This window comes from Vulpes vulpes, chromosome 16, assembly GCF_048418805.1.
Source record: "Vulpes vulpes isolate BD-2025 chromosome 16, VulVul3, whole genome shotgun sequence".
NCBI classification, from domain to species: Eukaryota; Metazoa; Chordata; class Mammalia; order Carnivora; family Canidae; genus Vulpes; species Vulpes vulpes.
In genome coordinates, this window is record NC_132795.1 from 15759389 (window position 1) to 15772426 (window position 13038).

The 13038-nt window shown below is 38.5% G+C and overlaps 1 protein-coding gene across 1 annotated transcript in view; it reads left to right on the plus strand.

The window, feature by feature from the left end:
* Positions 1–12748, plus strand: part of DYTN (dystrotelin) — a 49457-nt gene extending 36709 nt beyond the window's left edge. Inside the window, exons 10-12 of the mRNA XM_026002056.2 lie at positions 2568–2727; positions 5006–5510; positions 12645–12748. Coding sequence (XP_025857841.2) covers positions 2568–2727; positions 5006–5510; positions 12645–12748 — 769 coding nt within the window. The remainder of the gene's footprint in view (positions 1–2567; positions 2728–5005; positions 5511–12644) is intronic.
* Positions 12749–13038: the final 290 nt, after the last annotated feature.

Sequence of the window (13038 nt, forward strand, 5' to 3'; positions counted from 1 at the left end):
TTTTTTTCTATCAGAAGACTCTATTAATATTTATTGAAGTATAGTCAACATACAATGTGACACTAGTTACAGGGCTACAACTTAGTGACTCCATTTTGTACATTAGTCAGCTCTCCCCATGAGAAATGCAGTCACATCTGTTCCCATACAAAGTTACAGTAGTACTGACTCCTTTGTCTAGGCTGTAGTTTCTCAATTTCTGTGGCTAATATATTTGAGAACCACATGCTTATAGCTCCTAATATTCATCTATTTTTCCCATCTCACACCCGCTTCCTCTCTGGCAATCAGTCAGCATGATCCATCACATTGACAAGAGAAAGGACAAAAACTCTATGGTCGTCTCAATAGTGGCAGAAAAAGCATTTGAAAAAACACAACATAAAAAATATACTGGGTTTTGAGGAAATATCCATCAACAGAATAAAGTCCGTGTAGGAAGGCCTGTAGCTGACATCGTACTCTGTGATGAAGACCTGAAATCGTCTCCCCTAAGAGCAGGAACAAGACAAGGAAGTCCCCTCTTAGCCCTGGAAGTCCTATGGTAGGAAACAGACAAGGAAAAGAAAAGGCATCCACACATGTAAGGGGAAAGTCAAACTGTCCCTATTTGCAGAAGACACGGTTCTGGAAACAGGAAACCCTAGAGGCTCCACCAGAACTGTTAGAGCTAATGAGGGACATCACTTGGGGACACAAAATGAACATAGAAAGATTGGTAGCCTTTCTGTGTACCAACAATGAACACTCAGAAAGGAAATTAAGAAAATGACTCCATTCTCAGTAGCATCAAAAAGAACAAAATAATGAGACTGCACCAAGGAGGAGAAAGGCTTGTACACTGAAAACTGCAAGACTTTAGGAAGACATCGGGGCTTACGGGGTGGGAGCCTTCATCTTGTTAAAATGTCAATAGTCCCTAAAGCAACCGTCACTTTCAATGGAGGAATTTCAAAGGTTCTAATACTGATAAATCTTGCTGCATTTCCCACCAACGACCTAATTTCCACAAATCCACAAATATGCTAACCACACTGACTAAAGAATAAGTAACAGTTTACTCAGCCAATTTTAATTGTATGCATACTCTATAACAAGGACTATTTTAGGCCTGGGCCTGAGGGCATTTGGCAACAGGCAAAATAGAAGGAAAAAGTTGCCAGAATAAAGAGGCAATAAGCCATTATTAAGTGATAGAGTAAGTAACATGTAAGTAAAATACTAAGTAAAATATGTCATATGTCATATAATGTGACTGTCCAGAGGTTTGAAGGCTAGAGACCAAATCCAAAATCTCAGATCATATCAAACTCTGTAGCAATTAGACATGGCAAAAGCCATGGAGACTAAAACAAAGTAGTGAAGGAGAAGGGAGGTGCTGGAGGCGAGGTTGGGGGTCCTGGTTTGCAGTTTCAAGTAGAGAAATCAGAGATGGCCTCATTGAAAATAAGATAGTGTGGGGGCCTCCGTGGCTCAGTGGTTGAGTGTCTGCCTTGGTCTAAAGTGATGATCCCAGGGTCCTGGGATCGAGACCCATATTGGGCTCCATGCAGGGAGCCCTCTGTCTATGTCTCCCTCTGTCTATGTCTCTGCCTCTCTCTCTCTGTCTCTCATGGATAAATAAATAAAACCTTTTAAAAATAAACAAAAAAAATATGATGGTGAGAGACGACTTGAAGGATGTGAGAGGTAAGGAGAGCAACAACCTGGGGAAGGAGCGTTTCAGGCAGAGGTGCCAGAAAAGCAGACTTCCAGGGAAGGACAGGCCTGGTGTGTTCAGAGTAGCCAAGAGCTCTGTGTGGCTGCAGGGCAATGAGTGAGCAAGAGGAGGTAGAGAGCAAGTGAAAGAGGAAAGGGAGTCTTGGCCAACTGTTGGGTCACGTCTGCCTCTGAAGAACTTTGGCTTATTCTACACAGGGTGGGAGACCGTTGGAGAGTTTTGAGCAGCGGAGTGACATGATCGGGTTTATGTTTTATTATATTTATTTATATTTGGTTTATGTTTTATTTTTTATTTATTTTTATTTAGTTGGTTGGTTGCCTGAGTTTTTTTAAATTTGTGTTTTAAAAGAATTGCTCTGACTGCTTGGTTCATTCTTAAACCAATAAACAACTAGACTTAGGAAGAGAAGCCAAAACAGACTCACAATTCATGTACTGCCCACCTCATTGTTCCTTTCCTATCCTGGTCAGGTGTTAGGTGTTTAGCCATGACATGTATCCCGTCATTCTAAATGGAGGGATTCCAGACAAAAGGATAATAAATAAAGTCAATATTCAAATTTAAGTCGCTAGTGAAGGTAATCCAAAACATGCATGATGAGTTTTCTGGAACACCTCTAATGCCAATGAAGTTCTTGGTGGAATCATATATGTAAGAGACATGAAGGGCAGCGGTGCCCAGTGAACGGCCAAGCAGTGTTGATCAATGTTAAATAATAGCGGAGGCCCAGGCTTCTCCAGCATCTTGTCCCACAGAAAAGGACTCACAGCACATCTCGCTAGGGCTCCAGTTAGTGTGCTGGCGTCTTGTCCTTCCAATGCATTCAAACCTGTCCTCTTTGCAGATTCCTTAAAAAACAGTTAAGCCGATACAAAGACAAGTTGCGAGCCATATATGCCTCCCAGGAAGAAAAGAGTTGCAGATTTGAAACAAAGATTCACAAACTCACAGCCAACCAGGAGAGCCTGTGGACCCAGCTACAGCAGATGGGGCAGGATCTCCAGGTATGAAATGTGGGGGACCCTGGCCACCTGGGCCATCCAGAAATCTGACCGCAAACCCTCTGGCTGGGAGAGGACTTCAACCTGAAGCTTCTCATCTCACATACATCAGCCTCTTCTCTTTCCCTCTTCTCTCCTTACCCTCTTCACGTCTCCCTTTCATCCTGCAGACTATACCCTTCCCCTTCCTGAAGGCAGCGCTGTTAGGAGAATTGATGGCACAGATTCGGTGCCATTTAGAAACTATAGATCTGTGGGATGACTGGGTGGGTGGCTCAGTGGTTGGGCAGCTGCCTTGGCTCAGGTCGTGATCCCCGGATCCAGGATCGAGTACTACTTCGGGCTCCTGAGGAGCCTGCTTCTCCCTCTGCCTATGTCTCTGCTTCTCTCTGTGTGTGTTTCTCATGAATAAATACAGAAATCTTAAAAAAAAAAAAAATAGAAACTATAGATCTAGAGCCAAGCAGTCCTTTATAGCATTGATTCTTAGCCTCTTGGTCTCTACATCCTTTTTTACATTCTTAAAAAATTTTGAGGATCCCAAGGAGCTTTTGAAGTTTATATCTATTCCTCTTTACCATGGTAAAATTAAAAGTGAGAAGAGGCTCAAAAGTTTATTAATTTAAAAATGGAATCAACCCACTACATATGAAACAATTTTAAACAGTAACTATATATATATATATATATTTTTTTTTTAAATATTTTATTTATTCATGAGAGACACACAGAGAAGGAGAGAGAGAGAGAGAGAGGTAGAGACACAGGCAGAGGGAGAAGCAGGTTCCATGCAGGGAGCCTGACTTGGGACTCGATCCTGGGTCTCCAGGATCAGGCCCTGGACTGAAGGCAGCACTAAACCGCTGAGCCACCCGGGCTGCCCCAGTGAGTATATATTTCTTAAAAAAAAAAAGAAGAGTGGCATCTTTTTTTTTTTTTTTTTTTTGGTACTACACCAAAACATAATAGGTGCTTGTTCCTTAAAAGGTAGCATTGTATCTGACATCGTATCTACCTCACACTCTGTTTCATTAAAATACAATGTTCTGTTGTGCTCTTTGAATCTTCTATCCCTGCATGATTTTGCAACATGATACACCGGTAATTTGGAAGTTCACTGAGCTATGCCAGACTTCCTAAAGCTCATTATAAAATATGCATCCCCCCCGCAAAAATCACATTCATTAAAAAATCACATTATCACCGTTAACCTCATTGGGTAAGTCTTTAAGACTATGCGCATGGTAGTGGATGCAAGTTTTTAAAAATTCTGATGTTTGGTCAAAAGCTCAACTGTTAAAATTGGCAATACATATTGTTAATTGTTTCCTCACTGTGACAGTCTCACTTCACTCATTATTGAGAAAATATTTGCCAAACAACCACGTCTGAATAACATTCTGCAAGTGGTTCTTTCACGCAAAAGGCAATTTTTCTGTTTCAATGACATTAGAAGTACTTTACACACCTCCCCTTTCATCATACACAATATTGAAAAGATATATTATAATTAGGCAAATTAAGAGTTTTTGTTACACCATCAAGGATATTCTTAAGTGGAACTGTTTTTGTTATCATTTGCTTGGTTGGTGCTTTGAGCTGCAAGGGCATGATGGTAGAGAATACCATGGCTACTAGCCCTGTCTGGTGCTGCCTTGATTTATACTAAGGCACCAATAGCTTTAGCCTTACTTATTTTTGACTTTGTCCCAATCCAGACAAATGTCAACACAGTGAGCAGACGAATAACATCTAAGTATCATTGAAAAATAATTGTGACCTTGCAGACCTCTAAAAAGGTCTTAGGGATTTCCAGGAGTCTGTGGACCACACTTCAGAAATTGTGCTTTGTGGGGAGCATACCCCCTAGACCTTATACCTATGAATTATTATAAAAGCCACCCCCCAACATACCTACCTAAGTGGATCATTATGAACATGTTGATTGTAATACAATTTAGCTACCAATTCAATATATGCTGATGTTCTCAGAAATGCCTTGTGATATTTTTAGAACTTGAACCTTTAGGACCTAGAATTTCCCCAGATTCCTCATGATTATTCCCTGTGATATTTTAGAATCTGAGCTGTTGTACCTTTTGTGGATAGTTTTATATGGACATTGAATTCACAGCATAAAACAAAGTCAATAATAATGGATTTAGAAAGGAGAAGGAAAAAATCTTGCATTAAAATTTCCTACCAGAAGATGGAAACTTAATGCATTTATGAAAAAAGGTAAGATAAATGTTGATTTCTTCATAAAGTTTTCTTTATCCAGGCAGTGTTACAGCCACTCCATCCTTCATCTTCTTCCTGTCAAAATATGATTTCCGAGGGTGACCATGGAAAGGGTGAAAGGTTTCGGAGGGAAGGAGATTCTTCACAGGTCTTGAATGCCACTGAGGATCATTCAGAATGGGAACCTCTTGCTTACCCAACCATGAATGACAGAAGTCACCAAAGTCTACCAAATGCAGAGCATGGTCTACCAAACTCAGAATCACTGGAGACGGTTTTGCAGCTGAAGTCAACACAAAGCACCAGGGCACAAAGCCAAGCAGAAAAGACCTCAAAGGAAGTCTTTAGCTCCCCTCCGGGTTCCCAGGGAGGACTGCTGCAAGACACCCCCCAAATTGTTCCTGCTGAAATCAATGGTCCTGCTCTGGCAACAGAAATGAAAGACATGGTTAACATCCAGCAGGGAAAGGATGAGCTAGAGGGAGAGGAACTGCAAGAACTCTTGTCAAAACTTACAGATGCCTTCACTCTAGAAATGTCACCAGGTAAGATTTTCCCAATCAATGGAGAGAGTGATGGCCTGGGATTCAGGCTGCCATTTAAACCTTGATTTTTTAGGTGGGGAAGGTGCAGAAGGAGGGAGAGAAGGAGATGACCCTCAAGCTGACTCCCTGGTGAGCACAGAGCTCTACACAGGGCTCAGCCCCAAGTGCCCCTAAATACTTGATTTTATAGCATTATCCCAACAGCTACAATTCATCTAGTGAGTAACAATCAGAGTTGTGAAACTTTTGGACATAAGTAGCCATCTCTGAATAGATGTAGAGCCATGCCCGATTCACAGGGTTTTTGTGAGCATTAAAGGTGATAGACCATAAGAGAGTTTACTATAGCACCTGGCACAATCCAAGCATTCAAGAATAGTAAGTAACTACAAATATTTTAAAAATCAGCAGCTATTATAAGCTGAACTGGAGAAACAAAAACAAAAAATAAAAATGAGATGTCAAAGCTAAAAGACTTAAAAAAACAAGTATTTATGTGAAATCTAAATTATATAGCATTTACATTATGAAATTTTAAATTATAAAATATAAATAACAAATATTAGATAATTTTGTTCTTGCAGTTATGATCAATAGTACTACTACAGATATAACTGAGCAACCTGATATTACCACTTAAAATGAGGATAATAAATGATGCTCTTCCTAGAGGATCATTGATTAAGTTTCTTTTTTTAATGATTAAGTTTCTATAATGTAATGTAAGTTTCTACCATCATTATCATCACCATATTCTTCATAAGTTAGAGCTCATTGATATATTCTGAAGGCTCTTTTTAAAAATATTTTTAAGCTATAGTTATTTCTTCTGTTTTGGACTGACATTGTCTTACAGTGTTTTGTTACCTTTATATACCTATATGCCTATATCCATGTCTTTTAGAAGCCTAAGATCTTTTATGTTCAAGGGATCATCTAGAAATTTGCAATAAAACAAAGAATAACATTCTCATGTAGTTCTGAATTAGAAGCCTTCTCAAAATATTTCTGAATTGACGGATGAGTTTGCTAGAGCTGATGTAACAAAGTACCTACTATAGATTGGGTAGCTTAAACATCACAAATTAACTTTCTCACATTTTCTCATTAATTTTCTCCTGAAGGCTAGAAGTCTGAGATCAAAATGTCCCTCTGTGGCTTCCCCTATCCAAATTTGCTCTTTTTACACTTGATCTTAGCCAAAAAGCTGAGAAGCGATTAAATTTGCTCATTTTATAGACACTATTCACATTGGATTAGGACCCACCCACAGCACTTCATTTTAATTTAATTAACTTTTAAAAGAATCTATTCCAAATATATTCACATTCTGAGGTATGGGGGAGAGGACTTCCACATGTGAATTTAGGGAGGGAAACACAATGCAGCCCATAACAGTTGAGGAGCTGTAAAATCAGGACATCATAACGTCAGTCATATATTAAAGTTGGCAGAGCTGAGTCAATGACGTACTTATTTGGTGATTCTAAAAATCTCTACTGTGAAGAGTTGGAGTTACAATCCTTGTAATAGAGAAGACAAGATCACAAAGATGCCAGAAGCATGCTCAAACTGCCTGAGACAAAGACAGGATGGGAACTCCTTGTGCCTGATTCTGAGACTGACACAAGATTCCACCCACCATGTTTCTATCTTAACTTCCTTGAGGTCATGATGAGTACTCAAAGCAAAGTCAACATCTACTTGAAGTTCTTAGGAAAATTTCACATAAAAATTTGACTTTTATTCTGGAAAAGTCTTTTAGTCTTTAACATCTTCATTTTTATTTTTCAATTTGTCTCTCCAGCTGAGCTTATAAAAGCTGCTGATCCCTTGCCACACTCACAAATCTAGTAGACTATGTTGCACATTATGGATGGCTAATAAGCTAGGTCTACTACATACATTGGGAAGACATTGTTCTAACACTTATGCAGCTGAAACTAAAATATTCATACATATTTTAAATTACCTTATTAAAATCTATATATAAAAATATATATCTATATATACACACATAAATATATTATTAAAAGGAAAATCATGAAAGGGTAAAGCTTATTTCTACATTTAGATGATGCCATAATGTATAAAGATGCAATTAGTATTGTCAATCTTGTAGAAGATGCAAAAAATAAGTCCCCCAAAATTACTTAATTTCCACTTTGAATCTTCCACTTAAAATTTAAATAAAACTGTTAAATGTTTCTGCTGAAGTATGCATTATCATACAAAAGTGCTTATGATGTTAGCAAGAAGGTTCATACTTTCCCTTTTTGTTATTATAGTAGTGTATACTTTGTGATGACTCAGCAAATGCTAATTGATAAGATTTAAATTTCCAGTCTTATTTCTCTTGTATCAGCCTTGTTTCTATAATGCCTTTTTTAAAAAAGATTTTATTTACTGATTTGAGAGAGACTGAATGAGAGAGAGAGCATGAGCAGGGGCAGGGAGTGGGAGAAGCAGGCTTCCTGATTAGCAGGGAGCCCACTGTGGGGTTTCGGGGCTTGGGACTCTATCCCAGAACCCTGGCTCAGGGTTCAATCCCAGGACCCTGGGATCATGACTTGAGCTGACGGCAGATGCTGAGCCACCCAGGCACCCCTCCTCAATGCTTTTAAGCATAGGATCTATGTTAATCTCCATGACTATTTGCATTTAAGCACTGTCACTCCTCATTCAAATACTTCTAAGTATATCTTTGTTCAGTCTAGTTTTGAATAGTATTCTATTTGCAAATTCTACTTAACCATTGGCAATATTGATTATAAAAGTATACTCCATAATTTATGCATAATCTATGCATGCTTACCAAAATTATACCAAACCTAATCAGAGCCACACTGATGAAGATGTGGGAAGACAAATAAACTAAATTAGGGTATTGGTTACCTTTGCTTTATTTCTCTGTTGTGGATGCTTCAGAAAAAAGCTGGAAGTTTTTGGTCATTTTACTGCTCCAGTTTTTTTTTTCTTTAATTTGAGAATCATTTGGAAAACTAGAAAGTTCCACTATTATAAACATGATAAGATTTACTCAGACAGTGTCAACATATTCAGCCAGTGTTGTGATCATCCTAGTGATTTAGGAAGGCTGGGTCTGAGGACCCAAAGGTGTCCCACAGGACGAGCCAAGAGAGTCCTTTGATTCACCCAAGATGGAAATCAAATGCGAGCTACCAGGAGGCAAAAGCAGAGTTTATTGAAGATATATAGAGAGATAGATAGAGTATCCAGCGGACTCAAAAAGGAAAAAAGGGAGTCTTATCTTTGCTTGGGTTCTGGGCTTTTTATTGGCATTTGTGATCTGTTGCACATGTCCTCTCAGGCATGCAGGAACTGTTCAGAACAAGGGTAGGGTCTAGGTGTTCATTACAAGGCACTTAATTCCCGGAAGCCAGGAGGTCTTGGCATCAAGATATCTAGCATCAGTGGTCTGGAATAAGCACATGATGGCTTTGCCCTGTCATTCCTTAGATACCATCGATTGTGCTGGAAGACCCTAAAGATTTCATTATCTCTTTGTCCCTTACAGGGAGGACATATCATAAGGCATGTATAGGGTGGGGGTTCAGATCCTAGCAAGAAGAGAAGCAGGAAAAGAATCAAAGGGGGAAAAAAAACCAAGCATTTTCCTTCACAGGGTCTCATTGGTTTCTCTGTCTCACTGTAGCTGACTATCCTTTCTAATGGGGGTTTTGCTAAGAGTCAATCCATTTTGGACATTAAGATGAACTTTACATTAAAAGTTTAATTAGACCAAAATGACAAGCCTAATGGTCAGTTTGTAGGCCATTGTAGACATTTACTGAACAGAGTCATTCAGTATCAGGCTAGGAAAACAGGATTTCATGAGACTATGAGAGTTTAATAGAAAGTATGTAGGAGAGGTTCCCCAAACCTCTTTGAATTCCAAATGTTGGGTTGCAAATCAGTAGCAAACAATTTGCTTTCCTTGCAGGAAAAGAAGTCAACTTGAAAGTGTCTAACACTATTTTCTTCTGTGGTGACACACACACACACAAAAGACATAATTGTCTAGTTTTATTTTCTCATTAAATTATTTCCAGCCCATTTGTAAGTGAAATTTCCTGTGTATCTCTGAAATCCTTTTCCCAGCTTGTCTCCCATCACTCTTGGTCACCTGTTTACCAATTTTAAGGATGAGAAGGGAAGGCCAGAGAGTAGATGTGGAAGGGTTATTCCTGTTCCTTTCTTCTTCACGTGAAACCATCATCAAAATTATTAGTATAAATAATCAGAAAATGAAGCTTGAACTTGAGCAAATTCTAAGAAAATAAAGAGCAGTGGAAGCTCAGGAGAGAGAAGTGCAACAGTGTCTCTTTAGCTCACTTATTTAAGAAAGTAGTCTTCTCAAATATTGCCTGTTGATCCTGGGGGTATGTACTGAAATCTTGTTGAATCTTTCTCTGTCTCTGTTTCTCTCTCAAATATATGTATGTATGAAAAAGTAGAAGCCATTGCTCTCAATGAAAGAAGATACAGACTACCAGCAACTAAGCTCCATGAAGGTAGAAAAACAATTTCTAATTGATTCATCGTTTATTCACTCATTTATTAATTCCACAAATATTTCTCCAGCACTTATTATGTGCTAGATGCTGGGTGTTCATTTTGAAAGGGGCGCATTACCTTTTTAAGATACGCTAACGTTAAAAAAAAAAAAAAAGATACTCTAGTGTCACGTGGAGAATGGTTTGGAGAAGGAAGTGAGCAAAGAGACCAGGTAAAAGCCTGTTGTAATCTAGGCAAGATGTGGTGGCTTGGCCCCGAGGAACAGGGATATATTTATTGTAATGGGGAGACCTGAGATTGTAATGGGGCGACACATCAAAATCTTGGTACAAAGTAGATATCCAATACATATGGTTTTGCTTAATTAATTATTGTTGTAAGGAAGACACAGACTCAGCCTTTCCATTTCCCAGCAGAGTAGACTAGATAACCTAATACTTTTTAATCTCTATATCCATCATTCTGGTAGCCTCCTCTCACATCCCTGATTCATTCAGAGATTCATTCGGAGAGATTTTTAATTACATTGAAGTGAATTATTTTCCCATTTTTATTTCCTTTGGGCTGTCGATTGCACAGGTATTTCTAACATCTCATGAGGCTACCACTTGTGCTTTACCTTAATTCAGTCTCTATATAAATGGAATCTCAGGTGTATGCCAAGCATCCTGCTAGGAGCTATAGGTGAATGTATATCTTTGGCTTTTTTAACATTTCAAGAGACTGAAGCTAAAAGGAAAACAGCCAAATAATAAGAAAAACTTCCTATGAATGAAATGGATTATTGCTTTCCTATTTCTTTATTGCTGTATTTTAAGTTTTTATCACTGTGTGCTGAGAAGCAGAATATCCTAAAATAAGTTTGCCTCTGGACAAGGTTTTCTTTATTCAGGCAATAAAATATTATTTATTCAAGGTTCTTGTAGTTCTGGAACAATATTAGAGAATAGATACATTTAAAATGCCACGAATCCTCTCCTCTTATGTTCAACAGAAAATAGCCCAGAGGAAGCCATTATATAAATCACGAACCTAAAGTATATAACCAATAAAATAAGTCTTTCCAAGTTTTCATTTCCCGCAATTTTATTTTTTATTAATCACACAAATAATGCTATACTGCATGTTCATCATAGTATTATGCCTAAGTGTACAGGATTTTTTAAAAATGGATTCATTCACTCCTTGTCACCAGTTTTCTCAAAGATAATGACTGTTAACAGTTTAGTGAATTTTCCTTCCAACTTTTTTCTGTATATTTTGATGTCTTTCTCCACATAAGTTAGATTGTTCTTACTTTTGATTTTTTTCACTTGCCAATATAGCTCAGACATTGAGCAATTTCATTTTTTAAATGCTGCATAATATCACAGAGTATAAATTGCCATAATTTATTTACTGATCTATAATTAAGTTGCTTCCAATTTTTTATTGCCATAAGAATGGTTTGGTAAGTGTCTTTATGATCTATATCTTTGTACTCATATAGGAATATATTTGTAGCATCATTTCCTAGAAATATAATTCTTAGGTTAAAAATTATGCATATCAAACTTTTGGTTGATAACTGCCACACTGTAGATCTTTCTACAACACTATCTCTCTTATAATAGATCATAGGGAACCACTGAAAGCATTCACCAGTAGCTGTACAGCACAGATTTTCAAAGCATGGTCCCTAGACCAATGGCATCAGAATCACCTGGGACCATATCAGAAATGCAAATTCTTGGACTGCCTCCCTGATACACTATATCAATGAGGCATCTCCAAAGAAACCAAACCAATAGGATATAAATATAGAGATAGGAAAGAAGCATTATTTTCAGGAATTGGCTATGTGATTATGGAGGCTGACAACTCCCCAGATCTACTGTCAATAAATTGGAAACTTAGAAGAACGTATGGGTGTGGTTCCATTGCAAAAGCTGGCAGGCTGGAGACCCAGGAAGATATTTCGGTTGAAATCTGAAGGCAGAGGAAAACTGATGTTGCAGCTGCAAGGCAGTCAGGCAGGAGGAATTCTCTTACTCAGCTTTTCTGCTTAACTTAGGTCTTCAGCTGATTGGATGAGGCCCGACCACATTAGGGAGGGCAATCCGCTGTAGTCGGTCTGTAGATTCAAATATCAATCTCATCCAGAAACACCCCCACAGCACACCCAGAATAATGTTTGACCAAACATCTGGGCATAGTAGCCAGTCAAGCTGAGGCATAAAATTAACCATCATATATACTGAATCAGAGCTCTTAGGGTAGGAGCTAGCAATCTGTTTTTACGCTCTCCAGGTGATTCTGACATATACCAGAATTTGAATACCGCTGCTCTAGAGTGGGCTTTCTGGCTACTCAGATTTGTGCTCTGAGTCGTGGAAGAAGGCCTTTTAAGAACCCACAACCAAGTGGCATTAGCAATTGATCATGACAAATAATAGCCATCTTATTTGCCAGCTGGTAGAAAAAGGACATTCTCATCAGGAATTGGGGAGGGAGAGTTTCTGTGCTAGAGTTTTAGCAAGATCAGCTTAAAAACCTGATCAGCTTAAAAACCTACAGGCACTTTCTCTGAAGGACTCTTCTGTTTGTTGATTTCAGGCCTGCAATCTTCAGTAGACATGGACCTGTATTGTGGAGCTGAGCGGGTGTGCAGGGCCTTCTCTGCTCTCGTTGATCAGATCACCGTGTCCAACTTGAAGTGATAAAGAGTCCAGGTTCAAAGGCTCCTTGGGATGACAATGAAACATGTTTTCAAAATCTATACTGAAAGAATTAAGCCTTTTACCTCTCAGTAATTTGGTGTGAAGCGTGAAGAAAGTAAGTTTTATTTTTAAATCTCCCTACTCATGTGTCTTAGTTCTTCAGTTCAGAGTAAATCCTTGGGAGGAAGGGTGGTAGAAGGAAATGGAAAGAAGAGGCCAAGTTAAATCTGTGTAGGCTGAGTTTCCAACAGAGGGCTATTCTTAATTTGAATATTAATATTCAAGTGTGT